The 25,288-nt window shown below is 40.4% G+C and overlaps 1 protein-coding gene across 2 annotated transcripts in view; it reads left to right on the top strand.

Moving 5' to 3' along the window:
• Positions 1-24,538, top strand: part of etv4 (ETS variant transcription factor 4) — a 39,521-nt gene extending 14,983 nt beyond the window's left edge. For both annotated transcript variants that reach the window (XM_044103061.1, XM_044103060.1), the window contains 8 exons: positions 12,360-12,489; positions 13,665-13,847; positions 13,968-14,368; positions 18,961-19,029; positions 19,659-19,706; positions 20,970-21,142; positions 23,039-23,140; positions 24,016-24,538. In XM_044103061.1, the coding sequence (XP_043958996.1) occupies positions 12,360-12,489; positions 13,665-13,847; positions 13,968-14,368; positions 18,961-19,029; positions 19,659-19,706; positions 20,970-21,142; positions 23,039-23,140; positions 24,016-24,243 (1,334 nt within the window). In that variant the 3' untranslated portion in view covers positions 24,244-24,538. The remainder of the gene's footprint in view (positions 1-12,359; positions 12,490-13,664; positions 13,848-13,967; positions 14,369-18,960; positions 19,030-19,658; positions 19,707-20,969; positions 21,143-23,038; positions 23,141-24,015) is intronic.
• The last annotated feature ends 750 nt before the right edge of the window (positions 24,539-25,288 follow it).

Genomic DNA, 25,288 nt, shown 5'->3' with positions numbered 1-25,288 from the left:
ATTAAAATAGTTTGGATGTGTTGCTAATTTGGTGTTCTTTTTTTGTGTAAAAAGCACTAAAACGCACAGTTGGAGCACTCAACGAGCCTTTCCCTGCATCTCGAGCCTGCTCTTCACCGTGCAACTATGTTGTTTACACTTGGAGCAGCTCGAGAGATGTGACCCATTCATAAATTTTCTTCACTGCGTGCGTAAAAGGAAGTGTGCCTCCCCTCTCTCTCCCCTCCTCCTGTCCTGCTTTCTCCCCATTGCTCCTCTGCAGAGCTCTCCTTCAGTCTCCATTCATAAAAAAAATGAGCCCTACAGTAAAACTCCTGCTCTCCAACTGGATACTCTAAAACCCTCCCTCCCTTCCTGTCTCTGTACAAACTGAGTCAAATTTAAAAATCCAACACACACACACACACACACACGCACACACGCACTCCCCTATCTCCCCCCCCCACCACCCCTTTCTCTTTTCTCTTGCTACCTCTTTCAATGCACACACACGCTTTGAGCATTCCAAGATGTGAACTAATCCTGTGTTTTTCGGAGTTGTGTAGGGTGATTGTTTAGTTTTGTGCCTCGCCATAATTATATAGGAAGTTGTGGCTATAGAATGCCGTTACAGTGTTTCCCGAGAGCACAGTTGGTAAGGGGAGGATTAAAAAAAAAAGGAGAGAAGAGGAAATGAAAGTAAACTCCTTCACTTCTGACGATATAGGATTCTTGTTTGTGTCGCTCCAGCTTGCACAATTCGATGCTCTCAAATTCGTCTTGTGATTCATTGAACTGGGGTTTTTGTAAGCTGCCATTGGAAATTTCAGTTGACTTTCTCATTAAAAATTATAACTAACAGTGTTCACATTAACCTTTCTGCCATGAGCTTTAAGCAGTGTCCTGGTGGTAGATATTATTCACAGGAGGCATAAAATCACATTTCCTTTCAGTGGATTGCATCCAGATTACAGAAAATTAATTTAAATGGCTGGTTGTAAAGTTTGTGTGTTTAATACCTAAAATAACGTTGAATAGAAACTACAAAATGGCAGGAGATGGGAGAGGTAAAACAACATGCACCACTGAAAAGCAATGTAATGTGATAATGGTGTTTTTTATTCAAGTGAAAGCATTTTTTGTGAAAATATATTTGTAGGTGTATTTTAAAGTCCAACTCATGTCTGATTGTACCTCTTCTGCATTTTATAAAACAGCCTTTCTAAAAGTCCAGACGTAGCAGTAAAAGCTGTCCTGAGACTCTGGCAGTACAAATTATTGATCACTGTCAAAAGCAAATAATCCTAAACATGATTATTGGAGAACTAGAGCTGTACAGCATATTGCAGCACAATTATCATTGGGATAGTGAGTGCATTTCTGCAGTCGCCAAGGACAGCTTGTAGGTGATTTGGTAGAATGTCACGTTGAATATGCATGCAAATTCAGGATGCCACTGATTTGTTTGAACTGTTGTATGGGCACAATGCCCACACCTGTCACAAATTTATGGAGGCTGAGACCTTTGCAAAATAATTTAAACACCAACTGGTTGTTCTTCTAATTGTTGAAATTGTAGACAATGATCATATGATTGCATACATTTTAAGGTTGAAATCATATGTTTTCTTCATTGAACATGGAATTCTGAAACAAACTGAAGCAGAATTAAAAAAAATAAAAAATAGACTTCAGAATTATATGGTGTCCAATGTTTTATGCGACTCACTGAAGTCAGGAAGTATCTTTTTCACACTTAGTTTTGGAGTTGTTGTTTCTAAATATCTGTAGGTTTTATCTCAGCTGTTTTGATCATATAGCATTTTTTTTTCTTTTTTTTTTCTTATTCTTTTGTGTAAAAACAAGAGGCATGATGTTTATTAGAGCATGGAAACTAATAATCCTACTTCTTTTGCAAATTTAATAAAAGCAATTTATCCATAGCTAGTGGTTGTTTCAGACCTTTGACCTTACCTAGAAAAGATGAAGATTGTTCCACTTATAGCTGGTTTCTCATTGATTTTATCTTTGTCTCGAGGTTGAGGTTATTGACTACATTACTAATGCTAAAACAAAAGGAAGAAAAGCAAGTGGTGCTGGGAGAAGAAAGGCATTATGGTTCCAGTGCTCTAACCAAACCTTGTGTCGTTTTGATTCCGTGGACTTTGCTTTGTCATGTATTCACATCCCTTCCTTTTCTTCTGGGTGGGTTTTCTGGATCAGAACTAGCCAATGGGCGAGTGAAGCCCCTTCACCTCTTGTATAAAGAAAAAAAAAACATTAGCCTCTGTGTTCTGCCACTTTCCAAAATACAGCTGCTATGCAACAACATCTGCACAAACACTCAGGTGACTGCCAAACACACGCAGATTTACTTCGGGAGGTGAGTTGAATTTGTGCTTATTTTCAGGGAGTGAAATAGCTGATTTCTTTCACGTGAACAGATTATTTCTTTTGACAACCCCTCATCCGCCGCTGCACGCACAAACACACACTCCCTCTTTTCACACACAAACCTCGTCCCCGCTGTTTTATGAATGGGCTGGTTGTGAAAGACTGGCTGAGGAAGCACATTGAGTTAAGGGGAGTGAACCTTCATTCATGACATTGACATGAGTTATTTCTCCACCAGCAGCACCTATTTGTGTAAGTGTAGAATTGTTTTTTTGTTTATTTTTCTTTCTGTCAGATAATGTCTCAGAGATTTCCCATTTTCTGCACATTCTTTCAAAGTAAAAATATAATTTCAGCTTTTTTTTTTAATTTGGTCTTGTCATCATTCAAATCTTTCCTTCAAAGTCTCAGCAAACATGCACAGCTACATGACATTTGCACCTTTCCTACCTATGTGGTCTGGTCTTTGGAGAATTTGATGGTCAGGCATATATTTGTTTTACAGCTTTCAATGAGGGGAATAAAAGCCTCCCAGAGTTGATTCAGAGTGGCGTTGTCAAAGCTGAGGGTGGGGGCACGAGGATTAGAGCCGGCAGCACAGCTTTGTGAATGGATGGCAGTGTGCGCTTCATTACAGGAGAGTTGGAGGAGGGAGAAGAGACCTTTTTCATGCTGTTTATCCCCGAAACAATCAAAGAACTGTTAATGTTCTGCTGCGCTCATGTTGTTGTGGATTAAGAGACTTTCTGCCGCTGAAGTTTTGTTTTCAGTGAAAATAAGCAAAGACCAATGTTAGAGGATTCTGTTAAAAATAGTAGTAGTTGTACTAAGAATTTTCTAAAGTAGTGGGATATATGAACAGTTTAGCAAATAAGTGCTCAAAATAAAATGTTCTACTTTGCACAGTATCACAGACCTGCTCCCCTCCTTTACAGTTGTACTGTCTACACTTAAGCTTTTTTGTTAAGCTCACAATGTAGGGGCTTACCCTAACTCACCTTTTCACAGTCTATGAGCATAAAACTACAAATTTCTGTGTGTTTTATTTGTATTTTATGTGATGAACCAATGCATAATTAATAAGTAAAGGGAAAAGGATGCATAGTTTTCTTTTTTTTATCTTTACTGATAAAAATGCGGAAAGTTTTAGCACACATTTTTATTTAGGCCCTTACTTACCACGTTGTAGAATCACCTAAGCTGCAGGAGCAGCTGTAGGTGTTTAGTGTATATCCACAACAAATTTGAAGTCTCGCCACAGAATTTTACTCCAAACTTTGACTGGGCCATCCTTTGGGCTGATCCATTAACTTGCAGGTCATTTTCCTTATGAAAGTTGAGTATTTTGCTACCTCTAACACGTTTTGGGTTTTTTTCTCTAATATTACTCATATATAACGCCATCCATTTTCCCATCAACTCTGACCAGCTATCTTTCCAATGCTGAAGAATCCCCTCAGCATGAAGCTGCAACTGCCATGCCAAATTGTGGATGCCGTACGTACAGATTAATACGCAGTGACATAGGAATTAAGCTACAAAGTTAACATATTTGTCTAATTTAAGCACAACATCTAAGCATACTAGAATTAGCACCTTAAACACAGAGTGTGTGGTAGTGGATGAACATAAACATGGCCCGCTGACACAGACCAGGAGGTGTTCAGGATGAGATGAGAGCCATCCTACAGGGATATTGATCCTGGAGCACAGAAGGAGGAGATGGAGAGGGTTGATAGATGGGTTGATAAAGATAAAGCTCAGATAAATCAGCTTGAAAGCAGATGAGGGGAAGGAGAGGGGTTAAAAATGTGCCACGAAGAGTTACGGCTGAGATCCTGATCGAGAAAGCGAGGGTCAAACTAGAGGGCAGCTGGGGTGGAATTTGCAAGAACAAGCTGTGGATGTGGCATTTATGCTGATAATCCTGAGCAAGGTGTTCCGGCATGGATCCATTATCTCTTGTTGATTCCATTACCTCCGCAGGTTGCACCTCATAGAAAACCAACACACACACACACACACCCTTTCGACACATGTAGCACACAAGGGTACACAGTTCATTATTTCATTTCAGTAACAGTGTGGGGACTAATCGATGGCTACATTAAACATTAAGAGGGGGGACAGATATATTGGGGGGAGGGAAGGGTGAGTGATTGAGAGCAAAGAGTCAATATTGAGGCAGATTAATTACATCCAGGCCTCCTCTTTGATGGGACGTCCCTCTCGCTGCACGTGTCCTGAGACAGGGATCTATTGTATCTGGTCCACTAAACTGCAGCAGGGTAGTGAGATTTATAACAACCCAATGGCCATTTATAAAAAGCTAACGCTGCACAGTTGAAAGTGAATTGGACAGCTGGGAAAACATAAAATGGCAAAACGTGTACAGTTAAATCTTAATTCTCTCGAACCTCCAGGGAGAGTGGGAATGAGGTGAAGTTTCCGGGTGTAAGGAGAAGGAATCATTCTGAGAAAACCCAGAAGCATTCTTGTTGAGGAAGAAATGTTCTCACCTCTCAAGAGAAAAGAAAAAAAAGTACTGCGCTCTGTTTCGAGTTCATTAAAAGGAAGTGAAACTATGATGTGTGCAGATTTTATTCTTCAGCTCCCTTTCCCAGGATTAGTGTCATTCACATCTACATCCTGTTTGGTAACGCAGTGAAATGCCCCATGGGTGTTTTAACAGTCAACAATGACCCAAAAACATCTCTTCAGGCCTGTTGTCTGCTTGGATGTTACCGCTGCACTCTTCATCAATCTAGTTAGGCTTGTTTGGCGTGTATCTGACAACCATTCTTTAAAAATTCAAGGGGACTGAACCATTATCAGATGGGAGTGGACGATCCGTAAATCAGATAGAGCAGACACTAATGGATCCAGCACTCCAGATAGATATACTGAAGCGGCTCTCGAGCCTGCTGGCTCTCATAGACGAGGATGAGCGCGTTAGTGCTGCCCGGCCTGTTTGTGTCTCTCTGAATGTGCAGTGACCTGAGAAGCATGCACACATGTCCAGCACATGTTTCCATGCACCAGTGGATTGGCTGGTCCGCCTCTGCAGTTGAAATAGTCTGGATTAGAAGTGAGGAACTGTTTCCTCGGTTACTTTCTCTCTCCCTCCTCTGGTGATGCACATCATTTAGCACCTGCTACAAACTTAGGACCTTTGTGTAAATATGACTAATTTCTGCTCTTGAATTCTTGTGAAAAGAACATATGCTTATTTACATCTGTGATTGAGCTGTTAGTCATTTGCCTGCCTAGTCTACATAGCAGCAACGCAATATTTCATGACACCATTTGTAAAATAAATAAATGAAGCTGGAGCATTGGGACATGCTGCATGATTCAAAAGGTGGCAGTAAATCCTCCAAGTACTTGCTGAGAATTACAAAAATGGGAAGTCCTGGGCTGAGTCGAAACCCGTATCTTTATATTTTTGCTCTAGAGAAACAGGATGTACATGCAGGGAACACCTCAGACATCTTTTCATTTGGCTCTCCAAGCACAGATTTACACAACTTCTTGCCACCTCAAAATTAAACCAATCACAGTTTATTTTAAGGACACCTTTCATACATTCATGTGTAACACAAAGTGCTTTACAGAGGTCCAGACAGCACATTGAATACTTGCCCATGGTAAACGACCTGCACTTGTATCGCACTTTATCATGTCTGAGGACTCCAAAGTGCTTTACACTATAATCAGTAATTTACCCTTTTAAATACACATTTACACATTGATGGTGTAAGCCACATTGTAGCCGCAGTTGCCCCGGGGCAGTCTGTAAGAAGTGAGGCTGCCATTCAATTGGAACCACTGGGCTCTCTGACCACCAACAGAGAGCCCAGAGTTTTCAATTGAACCACTTATCTGTGTACTTGGGCAGATGGGCCAAGTGTGTTGCCCACCGCTTACTGAATGAAACCCCTACTTTCTGCACTACTATTACCAGAGAATAAAAATGTCTCTAACCTCTATGTATTAAGCTGGAAAAACATGACATTTGCAATATCTGTGACTTAACATCATCCTTTTTTATAATCAGAGTCATGTTTTTATTATCCTTCTATTCACCTACGTCCCATGGGAACAACCCCGTGTGTCTATATCACACACAGGCTGTGTAAAACATCACATCATGTAAGATAAGAACCAGATCTGGAGATAGCTTGAATCGTGTTTGTTAAACCAGACTTACTGAGGGTTTGTTGGGGGTTTTTACTGCACAGTCGCATGCTCTGCACTTTAGCTTGTTCCTGTCACCTGGTTTGACACCGATGCTCGCTTCCGATGATTGATTGTGAGCAGGGCTGCCGTGCGCTGCAGAGTTCCAGGGGCTTAAGACTTGGCCAAGCTGGAAATAAACATCCAATGTAAGACTCTCCAGATGCTCTGTGTCTTCTTGCTGGATTTCTGCATTCTGAAGGCCCGTAATGGGAGGAAATAATCTATCCAGAATTAGATGGAGTTGTTTCATATTCAGTCACTTTATAACCACAAAACTGTTGTGTATTTTGTTGAGGCTTCATGTGATCAATCAATCAATCAATCAATCAAATTTTATTTGTATATCACATTTCAGCAGCAAGGCATTTCAAAGTGCTTTACATCACACCAAACACAGAAACACAATACAACATAGAATCAACAATCAAAACACAACATTAAGTCAAGTTCCGAAAGAAATTTGTAATTGATTATGTTTCAAATACAATCTTCAACAGGTGGGTTTTAGTCAAGTTTGCATCCATAAAAGGTTTACCGGTTACACTTCTACTGTGTTATATGGAACAAAATACCTATTGGTATTTTTATTCCCACTCACGCTCACAATCACGCCGTTTAAAACAATGTAAGCCTTTCAACAGGCTTCCGGCTCCAGGCTCCATACACCTCTTTCATGGAACTTTGAGCAGGGACTCCGTCGTCCCTCACGGATATTTGTGCAATTCTGTGGTACCTGTTAGTGTCTAGAATTTACAGGGTTTCCGTTACGTGCAACGACCTTCAGTCACTCACCGTTTATAGATTTATAGAAGACCACAAAGTAGTGCACAAATGTAAGGTGGAAGGAAAATGTTCCATGGTTTTTAAAATATTTTTAAATCTGAAAAGTCTTATATTTGTATTTACTCCACTAATGCTTTATAGAGACACTATTCAGTGCAAGATATTTGTAAGTATTTCTCTACCAACTTCACAGATTGAGACTGAAAATTTTGGTCTGAAATTTGACTGGACCATTCTAGCACATGATCTTAACCAATTTTTGTACTTCTAGTTTTATGTCCTGCTGCATTATAAACCTCTGCCCCAGTCTCAGGTCTTTTGGATCCAGCAAAGAGGTTTACTTCCAGTATTATCCTATTTCTAACTTCATACATATTTCCATCTACTGTCAGAAAACTGCGCTTAAGGTTATTTTCAGAGCCAGATTTTTTGTCACATATATAGCATCTTGCATGAAAGCAAATAAGTTCAGTTTTGCTGTCATCTAACCAGACCACTGCCTGGCCGCTACATGGCTTGTTGCAAACTATACACGGATTTCTTATGACTTTCTTTTTTGTCTCTTTTCTGTAAAGATCACCTACTTGAGTGAAAATAAATGATATCTGATTGGTAACTAAGAGTGAGAGTTAAGCATGGAAAACAAAAGTCATGTCTTAGTAGGTCTGTAGCTGTGGTTCAGTAGGAAGAGTGGACAAGACACTTAACTATGTTGCGTAACAATATGTGCATCAATGTATGAAACTGTGTGCATGTGGGCCAGAATAAGGTGAATCTAGTGTTGAAAATAACCTGCTTTAAACTTCTTCACCTTGACTGCTCCTTGCTGTTTGATCTCTAATGTCCTACAGTGAATCTCTGAGTCTTTCACAGCTGGATTTATACTGAGTTTAAACTAGACCCAGTTAGACTTCTGAATATGTTTGTCTGCATTGGATTTGATTTGGAGGTATCAAAACAAATGGGAATGAACCCATGTGCACACATTTGTTTAGCCTTTTATTCGCATTTATTTTAAAACACAAAAATTGGAAAGGGTTAGAATAACTTTGCTTTGTTTGTTTTTTAAGTTTTAACAATTCAACCTATTACAAATTGAGTGGATATTTCCACACCACATTTGCATGACTCAGTTTATACCCCTATTGTACAGAGAAGAGTTTGAGTGTGCATGTGGGCGTGTGTGTGTGTGGGTGTGTGTGTGTGTGTTTGTGGCAGGGGGTGGTTGTTGAGCGTCTCTGTTCATGCAGTCTGTTTGTGGTAGGTATCTACTGAATGGGAGTCCTACCCGTGTAATGACCCATCTACTTCCCAAAGCACTCAACCATGACCATCACCTTTCACCCTGCATCCTCCCCTGTCAAGAGCCAGCATTTACATATGTAAACGTCCATCTCAGACTTGCTTGTTGCAAGGGGGCCAGGGGGGTTAAGGTGTCACTACTCTATGAAGGAATTAAAACAGGGTGCAGAAAGAGACAGCAAAAAGAGTAGCACAAAATAAGGAAGGTGGAGATAAGATGGGCTTTGAGTGAGGAGGGGTCTCTGACCTTATCTTGTAGGAGGTGATGAGAAGCCTCTACCTTTGTGACACAGTGCGTTGTCTGTATTATTTCAAAATTGTCTGCTTTAGAGGGCAACAACCATTGTGTTTGGAATCTGTCTTTTCACTTCCAAACACCCTTCACTACCTCAGGGCTCAGAGTGCGTAAGCTCACACAGAGGCCCTTCACCTTGTGTGAGGAAATATGAGGCTCTCTTTGGAAGGGTAATGTAACATGTCAAGAAAAAACTGCAATAGGAGGTCATATTGCCCCAAAATAAAAGCAGGAAGAGAAGGAAACCTGAAGAACATAACTTTGCCTGGATCTGTTTACAAGACTGCCAGCACTTTATAAACTTCAGCCGCAAATCTGACATCATTTAGACAGGAATATTTACTGTAACATGCACGACAGTTTATAATAGTTGCTGGAGACCAGAGCTGGTATTATTCTAAGAACTATTCATGGATGTGGCTGCAAAGTTACTGTTCTTTGGAAGATTTTAGGTTTTATAGATATTTAGTTTTAGCGATGTTCTGCAGAATATGGTCTTTTGAGGACCCAAAAGCTATATCCTAAACCTCAACCTGCTCAGAGCTCTATAAATACCAAAAGCTATCTAAATAGTTGCTACAAGCTTATATTATTTCAAGTGTTTAAATGTAAGACTTTTTGAAAGAAAAATATTACCAATCATTCGCATCAATGGACAGTACAGAAATGTAAGCATGTATTTATGAACTGCATAACTGCAACACGTGATCAAGCAGTGGGAAGAATTTTGTTGAAACAGTCCAAAAATGTCAATGATAGAATAATATCACATGAACTTCTAAGGATATAGAGCAATGTTTTTATTCCAAAAATCTATATTTGGTCCTAAAAAGCATTAGTTCATTCATATTCATATCTTGGAAGCTTCATGGTTTAACATGGAGGTTTTATAGAACTGACGCATGGAGGCTGCAGTTTGAAGCAATCTGGGGTTCAGCCTCTTTTTCCAGTGCATAATAGTTGGGAGGAGTCAGGAAATAAACCAACAGCCTTGAACTGAAAAATGTGTATCAGAACCGTTATAAAAAGAGGAAACATTTGTGTTTGGTCCATTGATGTTTTGTAATTGTTAGGGAATTATGAAAAAAAACTTGTTAGTTGAGCTTCAAAAACTTGGTAGAAAAAGGCTGTAGGACAAATAAAATATCTTGTTTAGTTAAAATGACACATGTCTTCACTGAACTGGAACCAAGCTGCACAAAAAATATTAAAACACAGAAACATTTCTGGTGCCATCTTACATTGTCCAGGTTAAACGATGCCAGATGGTAAATGAGAATAAATTTTATCTATTCTGTTAAATAAGAACATCTTAAACTGAGAAGGGCAACATCCCTCCCAGTCGTATTAGTTTCTCTGCACTGTGAATCAAGTTGTGCAGAGTCCCTTTAAGGACTGTTTGCAGTTCATGACCGTGCCTGAGAAGAAAAGAGGGGAATGTCAACAGACAAACACACTCATATTATTAGAGCAGCAGTCATGTGCCGCCCTCTGTGTGAACACGCCGGCAGACGCTGTGAAAGAGATTCAGAGGAGGCAGGAATCCCCGTCGTGTCTGTCTGGGAAATCTGGGTAAATGCTCTGTAATCCTGTTGATCCTTGGCTAAAGCCAACACTTCCTCACCTGCCCGCCTGCCATGGGAGAGTGACTATAGAGCAAAAATAGGAAGGTCGCGATGAGGAGAAATGCCACTTGGCTCTGGGTTTATTATTGAAAATGTTTGATCTTTCTAAGGCAAACTGGTCAAAGTGAAATGAAAGGAATGTAAGAGCACACATTCTGACAAATGTGTTTACCTAGGGTGGCAAAAATGATTTAAAAATGAAATATGATAAATTAGTATGATGAAATGTGGGGAGTTGACATAAAAAAAACTCAATCCAATATATGATTGGTTGCCTTATTGAAAAAGTACAATATACCTCCTGAGCCTTTTTACAGTTTGTCACATTACATCTACCAAAGGTAGTGTACTTTGTTTGGATTTTATGTAACAGATTACCGCAAAGTAGCATATAATTCTGAAGTAGAAAAGAACCATGCATAACAGAAAATTTGTCAAAAGTTGTCTTTTGTTCATATTCGTTCCACCTGGATCAAATCACTTTTTGCTTGACTTGTTGTTTTAAAACATCACTCTATTTTTACACTTTTTTACCACCTTGCAGTGATATGCTCTTTTGTGTTTGTCTGTTGCCTCACACAAAATTCACTGCAACATGTAGGTTTACAAGAGGCGACAAAGTCCAAGAGGTGTGAATAGTTTTCCAAGGCCCCATTTAATCTTCTGTCCTGCTTTTCTTCACACTTTCTACCTCACAGCCATTTTGTGTTTCATTCAGTGAGCCAGATGTTTTTTTTTTCCTCTTTTTTTGTGAATGGAGGACATTACTTTGTAATTACCTGGGCTGTGCTTTCAGTGTGGCCTGTTCCGTCAGATCCACGCCCACGGTGGACACGGACACACACACACACACGCACACACACAGTCAGCAGACAGATGAGCTGACGAGCGCGCACACACACACACATGAATGCGTGCCTCCCTTCCCCAGCTGGAAGCGCACAGCTGCTGCTGTTTACCCTGTCGGGACCAGAAAAACATCCTGTACAGTTCTCTGGGTGAAAACCTCCCCTCACATAATAAACACGAGCCCTCTGCGCAGTTTGAAGCTCCACTTTGGGTGGTTTTTTTGGCCGTCGAGGCAAAAGGTCGCCTCCAGCAGTCAGGCTTGACAGACAGTTCAATATGTGGCCGTTTGAGGAGACTCTTTATACCACATGGGACTTCATCGGGTTATGTAAGATTATCTGTCAATGTAAGGAAACAAAGGGATGGTTAGCATCTGGTTACAAACAAGAAAGAATGCTGAGCCACAGATTTACTGTATGTGCCCTTCTGAAAGAGACGTGACGTTTGCTTTCATCGGCAATCAGGCGTCTTTCTGGCCTCCATGTCTGTTTAGCTTTCATTCTGACTTCGACGGAGGAAGTTTTGGCTGCTGTTGTGTCTGGATGAGAAAAAAAAAAAAAGTGGGCAAGGACACTACGGGCTCCTGGAATGCGGTCGTGTGCAAGCATGTGTGCTTCCTCGTCCGTGTTTATGTAACTGTGTATTTATACGTGTCTGTTTGCTGCCCTGTGTTTCCACTGACAGTCACTTAAGTGTTTTTGTTTTTTTGTTTTTTTCCTTTTTGCTGGCACATAAAAGACATTCCAGTGCCGTCAGGAGAATTACCCTTTTGCCTCAAAGCTCAGCAACAGTAGTATCGGGGCAGGGTTGAATCACAAAAGAATCTAGGAACGTCTATTGTTAATGTACATGAGCTAACCTTGTGTCTGCTTTCTGTTTATCGTTTCTTGTAGCAGTGGCATTTCACAGTCCTCCAGTCACCATCAAAAAGGAACCACAGAGCCCTGGCTCTGACCCCAGCCAGTCCTGTAGCCACAAACAAACCTTCAGCTACCCCAGCGGAGAGCAGTGCCTTTATGCCAGGTATCGTGGTTTGTCACCTTGCTTTGCAGAATAAAGCCAAAGTTTTCATGACCATCAGCACTCTCTTTGGAAAAGTCAAGTACAGTTTTGCTTCTTCTGTAAATTTTTAAAGGAGAAGTAGCTTTAAAGCACTCAATTAATAGATTATGCTTAGTGTGAGCATCTCTAGTCCCCTGCAGGTGCTTGGCAGTTGGGTGTTCCAAAATGCGAAAAGACATAAATAGACTTATAGAGTCAAATGTTGCTTTCCATCACTCTGGGAATAGCTTTGTGGCTATTTTCAGACAATTTGAAGCCCACTATTCTCCAGCGAGATAAGTTATTCACAAGTAGAAAATATTTAATATAGGTGCTAACATGTAGGTGCAAATTCTCTCTGCAATTTTTCACAGACATTGTAGAAAAATCTAAAGTTCTAAATCTAAAGTCTAACAGACTCCACAACCCCAGTTTGTCTGTACAGTCACACAATGTAAAAAAAAAAACCCCAGCACAAATCAAAACATCTGACCAAGTATGTCTTGTATAGAAAGGTTGCAGAGAAAAAACATATTGTCTCTGAAACAAAATGTCTCAGCATAACTTGTAAAGTAGCATCTGATGAGACCAGTGGAACATTGTCTTTGGTGCAGATGAGACCAAAGCGTCTTAATCTTTACATTTTCTGAATCCTTTATCTGACAGAACATAATCAAGTTACATGTAAATATGTTGCCTTTTTTTCCAGAATTTCCTTCTGTGTCACAGAGAATATAAAATTACACTTATCCAGTTTCATTCGGTTTGGAATGAAAAGTGTTCCTGCAGCGCTCTGACTATTTTAACTCTTCAGCATTTAAGTTGAAACAGTGTAATCAAGATCCAAAAAGAACAATCATTGGTTGACTGTAAATGTTTGGTTGAATAGTAAAAAAAAAACCCAACAAAATAAATAAAGCAAACAGCTACTCAGTTCGCTCTTTCTGTGCAGCAATGGTTAGAAATGAACAGTGGCCTACTAATGGTGAGCATACATCAACAAATCTAAAACCACACATTATTGACAGAAGAGCGCTAACCCATCTCCCATTAGCGGTGTTTGTTGTATTGACTGCAAAAAATAAATAAATAAAAAATGCATTGCTCCTTGTTGTGACATGAATTCCTGTATGAATTTCTGTCCTTTTGATTAACAGTGCCTATGAGCAGAAAAGGGCTGCAGGAGGAGCAAAGAGCTCCTGTCCGGGGACTCCCATGTCCCCGATGCAGCAGCATTACTCCCCCAAACCTGCAGCAGCTGGACGGCCCGACGCCGGCTACCTGAATCCAGCTGCCACATCCCAGCCCCTTCCCAGCAACAATTACCACATTAACAACAGGTTATAGAGGAAAAAATGCATTTTTTTTAACTTACTTACTTAATTTTCCATGTTTTGTTACCTAGACCCAGTAAAGGATCTAATATAAGATCGTAAAGTTGAATGGTTTTTATCTTCCAGTTCCAGGTTTCAGGGCACTTCAGCAGACCCTATGTGCCCCCAGTTCCCCCCACCAGCGCAGACCTTTCAGCGCATGCCGTCTGCCCCAGCTGGACATGGCACTGGAGGATGTGGCGTGGGAGGCGGTGGAGGTCCAGGGAGCGGCGGCGGAGGCGGTGGTGGGGCGTATCATCGGCAGCACTCTGACCCCTGTGTGCCATACCTGCAGCAAAGCTTTAAACAAGAATACCTGGACCCTATGTATGAGCGAGCGGCTCACATGGCAGGACCAGGCCATGGACAGGGGCACGGGCACGGACCCCACCCACATCCGCACTCACATCCACAACCACATCCGCACAGGTTTCCACCAGCCCACATGATGGTTAAGCAGGAGCCCACAGACTACACCTACGAGCCTGGTGAGTGATGATGTCTCCATACTAAACGGTTTAGCTTTTAGAATATATGTTGCCGTGTTCAGATGCAGCACCATGTAAAGTTTACTACCTACATCAGAAACCCTTTCTGTAACAGAAAACTAACACTGCACATCACCCTGAAGACGTGAGACATTGTGTGTTAGAATGACCTGGTCAAAGTCCCAACGTCAATTCAAGAATCTGTGGCAACAATTGAAACTTGAAACAATTGAAAATGTCAAACTTGATTTTGACATTTTTCTTCCACATGGCTTTCACCAAGACTTCTTATAACTTTCAATGGCCTTTTTACTACTTATCCATAAGGAACAGCTTTGTTGACAGAATACCAAATTGCAAGCAAATAAAGGCAAACTTCGGTTTTCAAGGAAATATTCAAAAATAATTTTGAGACAAGTGAGCTGTTTTGTTTTGTTTTTTAACTTAAATGAAGAAAACAATTAAATGTGAGTCCTATAAAATCAATCAATATTGGTGATTACAAGAATGTTCTTGTGCAGTAAATCCATATTTTGGCCACTTTTTTCAAGTTTATTTTTACATTGAGATGAAAGCTCCATGGTGAGCGTGGCTAACTAGAGAACAAAATGTACAAGGGGAAAACAAACTTTTCCCCATGAATGCCGACTGCCTCTCAGCCTCTAAGACTCCTCCTTTCAACTCTCTGACACTCTGCAGCGAAAAGAAAAAAGAAAAAAAAAAGTTTAGTTTCTTCTTTTGGCCGCAGCTTCTCTCCGCCCTCTGTGAGAGAGAGGCAGAGGAATTTCATTGAGAAAATGGAGGGCACTGGAAAGACTAGAGTCCCTCGCGGAGTGCTCCAGGGTTTCAGGTTGCACCAGTGGCTTCCTTTTTCTGCAGGCAGATGAACTCATAATGGAAAAATGAGTGTGCCGGCGGTAACTCAAACCTCTCACTGGCTGGCCTGCAGGAGAGGGTGTGTGTAAGGAGGGCAATGCTGAAGGTGGGGCGGGCGGTGGATGGGGTGAGGGAGCGCTCAGGCACTTTAATGACAAGCTGTACAAGCAGGGAGCTCGTCGGCTCGCTTCTTTCTGAGAAATCCAACACTTGGCACACATTCTGTCCTCATTCACCTGTATTCAAGATTCTCCTTAGCTGACTGGGAACATTTCAGTGCAGATCGCCTGCACTGACTTGAGTTGAATCATAAAGTAAAACGTGTTCCTGCTGTGCTGAAATCACCATATTTGAGACAAAACGTTCACAAGCTTAAGACAGGAGGAAGAGGGAATTACAGGAGGGCGATTTTTTTTTTTTTTTTGTCGATAATTGCTATGTGGAGAGGTTTAAATTTGGTGGGGTTTCCTTAGAGGTGCCTCTGATTTAACAAACTTCAGTGTCCAGTGACACAAAAGGTTCGTTGTTCCATGTAAGTTAAATAGAAAGTCCTGGTTAAAGGTTTCATTCCTACCCCAAACTTGATTAAATCAGATGATTTATGAATATTTCTATTTAAATAATGATCAAGTGGCCTGATTAGTGATCAGAAAGGTCAATAATCTGAACATCTTGTGATACAGTTAAATCTTCATTTCTATTTTATTTTATTTTTCACCTTTTTGTCAAGACAAATGGGCACTATAGAGGAAACAAGTTGTGACTCCAATCTGCCTTACATATAGAGCCCATGTGCATACGTTACTTTAGTTTGGAAAATATATAAAACAAAAACCTTTTTATCCCAGAGTTTTTAGTGTGTTAATAGCCCCATAGCTCTATTATACCTCTGCTTTTAGTCTTGATGGCATAGAAATATATTGTTAAATCATCGCCTACTAACCATTCAACACATTCAACACAGTAGAATGTGTTGAATCAAACAAGCTAAACTTTATTTTCCAGACTTCTACCACAGCAGCAGAATTGATCCAACTGCAAGTGAAATATCACAGAAATAAGCCAGTAATAGTTTTACCTCTTCTCATGTTGTCTGCACCAATAAAGATTTATTGAGCATGCCTTGGCAGAATGCTTAAAACTAAAAGCGCAACTGACAGCATGATCTTTTTTCTTGCCGGCATTTAAATTTCATGACCCCACACTGTGAGCTGACCCTTGACTATGGAAAAACTAATAACACAAGTTAGTGGTGTCGTGGCAAAAGTAACGTACCCCTTTCTGACAAAGGTGAACACTAATTACAATGTAAAAGCGGAGCACGTCAAAAACAAGACGAACATACTGCAAAGACGTGACAGGACTTGATGTTCCACAAAATCCCCTTTGTTCTCCCACATCTAGATGTGTGGAACATGTTTTTTAACATGCCACCATACATGGCAAAGTAGGCCACGTTGTGACAGCAGCTTATCTGGGTGATTATCATTCACGGCTCCAGATTGACACACCTTTTAAGAAAAAAATAAATGACATCGGCTTCGTGTGTTGTTGTTGATGTGGGCTGTTAACATGCTGTTTAAATGGGAGGAAAAATGCATCCCAAAGCTTTAACGTCATCCTTTATAATGGAAAAATTGTAATGAGGCAGGGTTTTTAGGCAAATGGAAAATAAAGGCCGGACGCTATAAACAAAGACGGACACATGCCACCACTTTGCACTCCATTTTGAAAACAGTCATTGCATTGTTTTGTCACTGCTGTCGTGTCACTTGAAAGACACAAACGGCTTTTCCACTCAGTGCACAATTAACCCCGGTGCTCTCACTCACACCCTAATCTACCCATCACTCCCTGTTGTTGCCAGACATATCATTTACACTACAATCCAAAGTTGCTGCCCCGGAATGGAGGGCTTGATTTTCCCCAGTGGCATCTTATCGCAACCGCAGTTCTGCAGCTGCATTCCCCCGGAGTGAGTCACTACAGTGAGAGTCACAGTCAAAGGGCTGTGCATTTCAGTTGTTATCCACTTGTTTTTCTCAGTGATGCACTTGACGGATAGCTGACATAAAAGAATACCAGTAAACACACAGAATAGCCACTGACTCATCGTTTTTGTGTGTGCACAGACAGGTATAGAAATGGAAAAGCAGACACACAAAGGTGAGCAGCTCAGGTAAAGGAAATGAAGCACAATGGCTTTGTGTAGTGAATACAGCTTTTCGAGTCAATCAATGTTGTCCCCTGACAAGGTGCAGGAACGGGTAAAAAGTTGAAATATCCTGATCCTTATTTAAATATACCCACGGCAGCAACAGGAGTGAAATGATGTATGTTTCATTTGTTCTTACAATGCTAGTGGTGTTCATACAATATATGCTTATTACACACCACACACCTTTTCTCAAATGGCTACTGCAACTTACTACTGTTTAATAATTTTTCCTAACTTGTGCACATCTGTAAAGACAAAAAAAAATTGCAGATCTATGATTTTGTTCAATTTGGTTTTATGCTTGTACTGCAATTCTGACTCAGCTCTGTCTTTGAGACTGAATCCCTTTACTACAACACCTTGACTTCGAGTGTACCTTTGCCCAATTCCAATTTTGAATTTGATTATCATAGCTGCTGCCACTACTGGTTTCTTCCCTGAAGAAATAAACCCCACACGTTTTTCAAAAACGTTAACGAATGTTTCTGAAGAACATCAATGAACATTAATTTCAAATCTTGACACAGATTCTCATTTGGCTATTCTAACATGAATATGTTTTGGTCTAAACAACTAACTCCCTGTCCTTGCACAAGAAACTGCTCTCTGTGGCATGTCACTTCCACTACCTTGTTTAATATTGGGGATGCTATGGTAGGGTGATGTGCAGTGTTAATTTTCTTCCTCAAATAGCGTTTGGACTAAAGAGGTACATTTTGATCTCACCCAACCAGATCAGGTTTTTAACATGTTTGCTGTGTCCTCTAAATTGCTTTTGGCAAACCCCAAACAGAGCCTCCTACGATTTTATTTTTCAATCAATGGCTCTCTACTAGCCACTCTTCCAAAAAGGCTAGACTTGTGTACTACGCAACTGATAGCTTTCCTATTGCTATTGATTTTTGCAGTTCGTCCAGAGTAATCATGAGCCTCTTGGTTGCTTCTATGATTAATTCTCCCTTTGTCCAGCATGTCAGCTTAGGTGGATCGCCATGTCTTGTTTGGTTCGGAGTTCATCCTTGCTCCCAGATGAAGGAATGCCCTTGGTGTTATTAGATCATTAGAGCTGTCGGGATGTTATTTTATATCCTAAATCTGCCTTAAACTTGTTCTATGTGTTCTCTAGCAAAGTCTAAGACTGTCACAGAACATCGGCATTTATTTATTTACTTAGTGGTATCAAAATAAAAGGGTCTGATTGTGATGTCTTTCCACACTTTTAAATATTATCCTTGGATTTGACATTTCTTAACATCAGAACAAATGGATGTTCTGTTCTTGCAGTACATCAGTCTAAACTGAGAAATGCAGCTCTCTTTTGGGGGATATCAGTGATACTGAGTGTAGTCGCCACAAAATTCCTCAAACTACACATTACAGTGTTTAACCCCTGGGCGTAAATAATCAAAATTAAGTTTAGATTTAAGAACAACAAGGGAGGAGGGGATGAAATAAGATCCATCTTGTGTTACTGTGGCTCTTTCGGTTTCTGTCCCAGATGTGCCTGGTTGTCCCTCCATGTACCACCACACCGAGGGTTACCCGAACCCCCAACACAGCAATGAAGGTAACAGTGATTTTTCTCATCGTCTTGATCAACTTTTATTGCAAAAAAAAACTCTTTACATTTTGTCATTAAACTCTTTCCCCATTTTAAAATCTAAAAGCATTACGGCTTCATGTTGCCAATCGACCCTTCTACATTTCTTTCTACTATGAACCTTCACTCATTACAGCTCTGTGGTCATTGGGTAACCAGTCAACAGTGTCTATGTTTCCATTGGCCAACCAGTGGTGTGTTCATGTTTCCATTGGCAGAGGCTCAAAGCTCACCCCTGCCTCATGAATCCTTGAATAAACACAACTCCTGGAAAAAGCAGAATAGTTCCCCAGCAAAAAGGGAAACAGACCCTCCCTTTGCTCCCCCTGTTTGTTGGACCATTTTTGGTCAGATTCGGCATGTCAAAGCTTTCTTAAATGCCTCAAAAACTACTTCAACTACAACTATGAAATGTGCATTCCTCTTTTGAAAGTATGTTGCATTTTCCTTCAATGCTATTCCAGGGTGAACACATCACCTTTGTATTTTTTGTGAGATAGCATTTAAGGTCTAGCACACATCCTGATTGCACAGTTGAGTTCTTCTCAGATCTGGGGTGTTGGAAACTCTGACACAGCTCCCCTCTTGTCTCTCAGGCTACCTGTTCGAGAACGACTCCCGTGTTGTCCCAGAGAAGTTCGAAGGTGAGCGCACACCCTTCATTCCTGCACATTTACACACCTCAGTCCCAACAGACGAGCTGTTAGCTTAGGGCAGCAGGTACCTCAGATGAGGTCACTCCAATCTCTATGTCTGCGTTGTAAAGAAACCCGAGATCCCTGACTGAGATGTAAACAGGTTTGTGCACTCCAAAGCTTTACTAAGTGGATTTGGTTTCATCATGTGGAGCTCCTCTGTCACACAGACGAGCAGTTTCCCATGGCGAGGCTGTTTGTTGACGCTAGAAGTGATTGAGTGAAAAGCCTGAGGTGTCAGCGACGGTTGAACCGGTGAAGCGTACGAGTTCTATGAGAGACAACGGCGGTAACTTAGCCACAGTTCTCATGTTGCTACAGTTGTGTACAACATATCCAATAACAAGTAAACAACTGAGAAGCAAAACTGGAACATGGGTACGTTAACCTACTTACAGCTTCGTTCAAAACAGAGTTTTTTTTTTTTCCAGTTCTTAACCATGCTACATGTTCTCCAGTCATTTCTGATCATTTGTCAAATTCTGTCTTAGTACAGCAATTTGTTGTTCTGAAGAGGCCCAAACTTCTGTATGTAAGCCAGACTGCATACATTGACCATCATATTTCAAACAAGTTTGATCTTCATGAGGTGAAGTTTTTCTGCAGAGGTGTACAGCCTTTGCTTTATTTTATTCTTACTAGGTGATTAAATAAATTACTCTCATTAAACTGCTGCCATCATCCTATTTCCCCACATTATCAATTAAAGTAAAACAAAATGGTGGTTGAAAAGATAGTTCATGAAAAAGAAATAACATTTTTAAATATTTTTTTTTTAAATATTGACACTGAGTACTATGTTAACATAATAATGAGTGTTGTTTCTAATCAATTGAGAAAATCCACCACTCTTAAGTAGCTCAAATGTTGAGCTACTTTAGAGTGAGAGCTTTTTGGACTGTTCAGGAGAAGGCAGAACAGTCAATGTTTCTAGAACTTTTTTTGTTGTTATGGTTTTATGGACTTTAATATCGAAATTATTCACACTATTTTAGTTTATTTACTCATATACGTTTTGCCACTCACTGATTTATCTACAGCGACTTGCACTTTAGACACATGAAACACTGAATTGATATATATATATATATACATAGAAGCCTGGGAATGAGACCCACCTAAAACATAAAAGCACCTATGTGTAACTACAATGAGTCCTTTCTGGCTTTTTCTCCTAAGACTGAAGCTTTTTTCTATATTCCTCACGTCCAGGTGAGGTAAAGCAGGAAGCAGGCGGTGTCTTCCGTGAGGGAACGCCTTACCAGCGACGCGGCTCTTTGCAGCTCTGGCAATTCCTCGTTGCCCTTTTGGACGATCCGGGAAATTCCCATTTCATCGCCTGGACAGGCCGCGGCATGGAGTTCAAGCTCATTGAACCGGAAGAGGTAGATTTGAATTTTGAATTTACCTCAAAAAAGTTAAGTTGGACAAGCCATGAACAGTAGTTCCAAATGCTGTTCTTACCACCAGACTTCAAAGTGACTCCTTAAAGTCACAAGGGACATTCCTCAAGTCTCCTAGAAGAGGCCCAAACTTCATCTGTTGCCAATTTCTTTTAAGTAAACAGAAACAAAGATGTTAAACTTTTCTCCATTTCATTTGAATATAGAGACCTCATTCACTATGGATGACCAGAGGAAACAGATAGGATAAAGTAAGAGCAGGGCAAAGAGGGAAAATGGAAATCACATGTAATTAATCCCTTTGTTTTGATCAATTTTATGTACCAGGCATTTTTTTTTGCTTTCAGCAGATGGTATTTTTCCTGTGCAATACAACATAAACGGTTGTGGTCTTTGAGAAAGAAAAGCTATTTGCTAGTGCTATGATTTGCATACATTTCAATGGACATTCCCTCAACCCATAATCCCTCATTTTAATGAAGGCAAACTGAGTCAGCACATATAGAGACAGTAGTTACATGGTGAAGCTGTTTTAAGAGCAAATCTGCATCTAGGTTCATAATCAGCAGAACACAACATGTGGGAAAAAGTGGAAGTACAGACTCTCCAATTGTATTGTGAACATCAGCAAAGATCAACTAGCTATTGATGACAGCTCATCGCAAGACCTACATACAGCTCTCTGGAAAAGTTTCAAGTCATGTCTCATTTCTATTTATTCTTCTTTCAAGCAGTCAGACTTTCTTATGAACCTAGATGGTTTTGCTCAGTAGTACCCCACACTTTCTAAAGGTTTGTCCAAGGTTTTCATTGGACTTGACATATTTAAAATGCTATGAATGTTTAAATCATTGTGCTCAATACTGTAGCTGCTTAAATTTTCAGATTTGAATTAATATGGATTCGGTGATGTTTGTAGAAAGAGATGAATAATTTAAGCATTCAGTTTCAGGCCCATTACTGTACAGCACTCTGTTCACAGATAGAGTTAATGGCATTCATGACTAATGTACAACAGAGATATGAACAGAACAGTGGAGTTATTTTGGGATTAAATCTTCTATACTTTTTAATCCAGATTCCAACTGTTCAGAGTGGCATCAGTCCACCTCCCCTCACCAACTCTGATCCCCGCAACCCCCTCCCCTGCCCTCCACCCATTTATTATTCACCACATGAAACACTGAATTGATAAACAAAGGGCAGCCACCCCCCAAATCTCTCTCACCTGAGGGACATTTACACAATGTTTAAGTCTGCAGTTTGATTGGTCCATTTAGGTAGTTTTTTTTTCTCCTTCTTTCTTTCTTTTTAAGACAGACAGGTCCATATTGCGTTTTCCATTATCTCTTTACTGTACATTAAAAATGAATGGGCTAAGAGTTTTGCAGGAGCAATTAGGCCTGAGAGCATACTCAGAGATCAAATGGGGCAGCTGGGTGATGAAACTCGTCTTCTTCAGCAGGGACTCTTTGTCTCCTTCCCCGCCGTCCATCCCTTCCCTCATGATTCCTCTGAAGTGTTTGTCTCCCTCTCTCCTGTGTGTCCTACTACCAGCTCAGCTGAGAGTTTAATTTAAGAGTGTAGCTATGTTTTACAGCTGTTCATTGACAGCCATTGCTCCCCTTTTCACTGCAAAACACTGCGGGACTCTGGTTACATTCAAGTGGTAATGGGTTACATAAAAAGGAAGTGAATCCACATGTGGGGACTCGCCCCAGTCTTGGCATGTTGACGTGGTTGAACTTTAGACCAGACGGGAGTTTGGTTTGCCACTGGGGGCCCTTAGTGGTCATAGTGTTGAATTACACCTGTGATTTATGAACATTAAAGGAAAGAAAACTGGAAAGTGGATGACTGATTTTTCTTTTCCCCCAGGTTGCCAGACTGTGGGGTATGCAGAAGAACCGTCCAGCCATGAACTATGACAAGCTTAGTCGCTCTCTGCGCTATTACTACGAAAAGGGAATCATGCAAAAGGTACAAAAACACACCTGCTAACCAGGGAATGCAAGAAAGCTTTAAAATTTTCCACATCTTGTCACATTATAACGGCAAACGTCAGTGGATTTTATGTGACAGAGTAACACATAACGGTGTATAATTGTGAAGTGGGGAAAGTGATGCATTCTGTCAGAAATGAAAACTTAAAGGTGTGACACTCATACAAATTCAACACTCAGTTCTCGAATACGCCTAAATTAGATTCAGTGCAACCAGGCCCCAAAAGAAAATCAAGTCATTCAAATGTTCATATGTGTGTAATTACATTTCTGTATAAATCTACCTGCTCTGTGAAGTACCTCAGACGTCAAGGAGGAAGTTGTGGGGAAATTTATAAGCTGGCTTGGTTATATAGCAGCATCTCAAGCTTTATTGGTTTGTGAACATTTCACAATCTAAAACAAATAATCTAAAAAAAAAGTTCAAGATTATAATGCTACTGCAAACCTATAAATATATGGTAGATGAGACCAAAGGATGCTCAAGAGACTTACTGTAAAATACATACAGCTTAATTGCAATGAAAGGTAGTGCTACAAATTTGTGGGCATTCAATATAAATGCACCTTGTTGGATTTCATTTTTATTTGTAAAAAAAAAGAAGTAAAAACCACCTCTAATATTCCTTCTACGCTACTATTATCCACCACTTTGTGTGGGTCTGTTGCATTACATCCTTACTAAAAAAAAAACAACATTAAGTTTGTTGTAATGTGACAAAATGCCACTCAGTACAAGGGATGAGGAGACACTTACAAAGTCTTTTTGTTTTATTCTATGCTGCTCACTTTAATGGAGCATACACCCCCTCCCATCATACAATCTCATTTGGGTTCTCACCCTCTCTCCAGGTGGCGGGGGAGCGTTATGTTTACAAATTTGTGTGCGAGCCTGAGGCGCTCATCTCCCTGGCCTTTCCTGACAATCAGCGGCCGAGCCTAAAGGCCGAGTTCGAGCGCTACGTCAACGAGGAGGACACGGTGCCACTGTCGCACCTGGACGATGGAGTGCCGTACACCCCGGAACAAGCCCCCCAAAACATGGCCCACCAGCCCTACTCCAAAGGCTACATGTACTAAAGCCAGCCCACCCGTATTTCCTTCTACACCCACCTTCAGAAAATCCTTCTCTTGTACCAACTCATCATCATACACACCCTGAAGCCCCACCATGCACCTCTTGCACATGCCCACCCATCCACTTGTATATAAGGCTATGGTGTTTTTGTTTAAATTAATCTCATTAGGGATTTTTTTTTTTCCTTTTGTTTTTAAAAGCTGCATTTCTCCCACATTTGAGGCCTATTCAATACTTAAACATTAACATGGTTCAAGAGATTGCTTAATAATAAATACTCATAATAATACCCCTCAATTTGAGTCCAGACTGTTTTTATTCTAATGATGATTTGGATTATAAATGGGTAAACAAAGAACAACCTGACATTTTGATTAAAACATGGGGGCAGCATATGAGGCGATGGAAAGGAAAAATAATTTCCAGAAATTATAAAAGATTCCACTGCAAATGGTCACATGTGCCTTTTGGAACCTCTAAAAACTCCAGGTGTAGAAGTGAAATACATGTCAGTCTTTTCTATTTGAACTGGCGATAAGCATATATTTCTGACGTTTTCTCCTTCAGAAAACTTCAGAAATATATGCTGGAGATTGCCTGCTGATGGTCAGTCCTAAACATTCACCACAAATGCTTGTAAACTAGAGAAAAACAACTACTTAAAGATTTACCTAAATTAATTAGGTAAATTTTAAAATTAATTTTGCTCGCAGACCTCCCTAAAAAGATTCAACTTGTGAACCAAAGCTCTGCAATTATGTCTCATTTAATGATTAAAGAATTTTATCTCTATTTATGAAGGCATCTATTGTATTTTTTCAGTATTTCATTTACAAAAAAAAAGAATTTTAATATTCATGCATGTTTACTGAGATACTAGTATACGGCTTAATCTTTTCCCGCAGTCTGTCACATTCCAACCACAAACAATGTTTTAGACACACCAATTAGTGCTCATTACCTATAGGCAGAGGTGACCCACCACCTGCTGGTCACTGTAGGTACAACAATTTCTTTTAGGTTTCTTCTCCCTGAAGCTTACCCAGC

This window comes from Gambusia affinis, linkage group LG20 (genome assembly GCF_019740435.1).
Source record: "Gambusia affinis linkage group LG20, SWU_Gaff_1.0, whole genome shotgun sequence".
Classification (NCBI taxonomy): Eukaryota; Metazoa; Chordata; class Actinopteri; order Cyprinodontiformes; family Poeciliidae; genus Gambusia; species Gambusia affinis.
The sequence above is the reverse complement of the archived record's forward strand: the minus strand, read 5'-3'. Positions and strand labels throughout refer to the sequence as shown.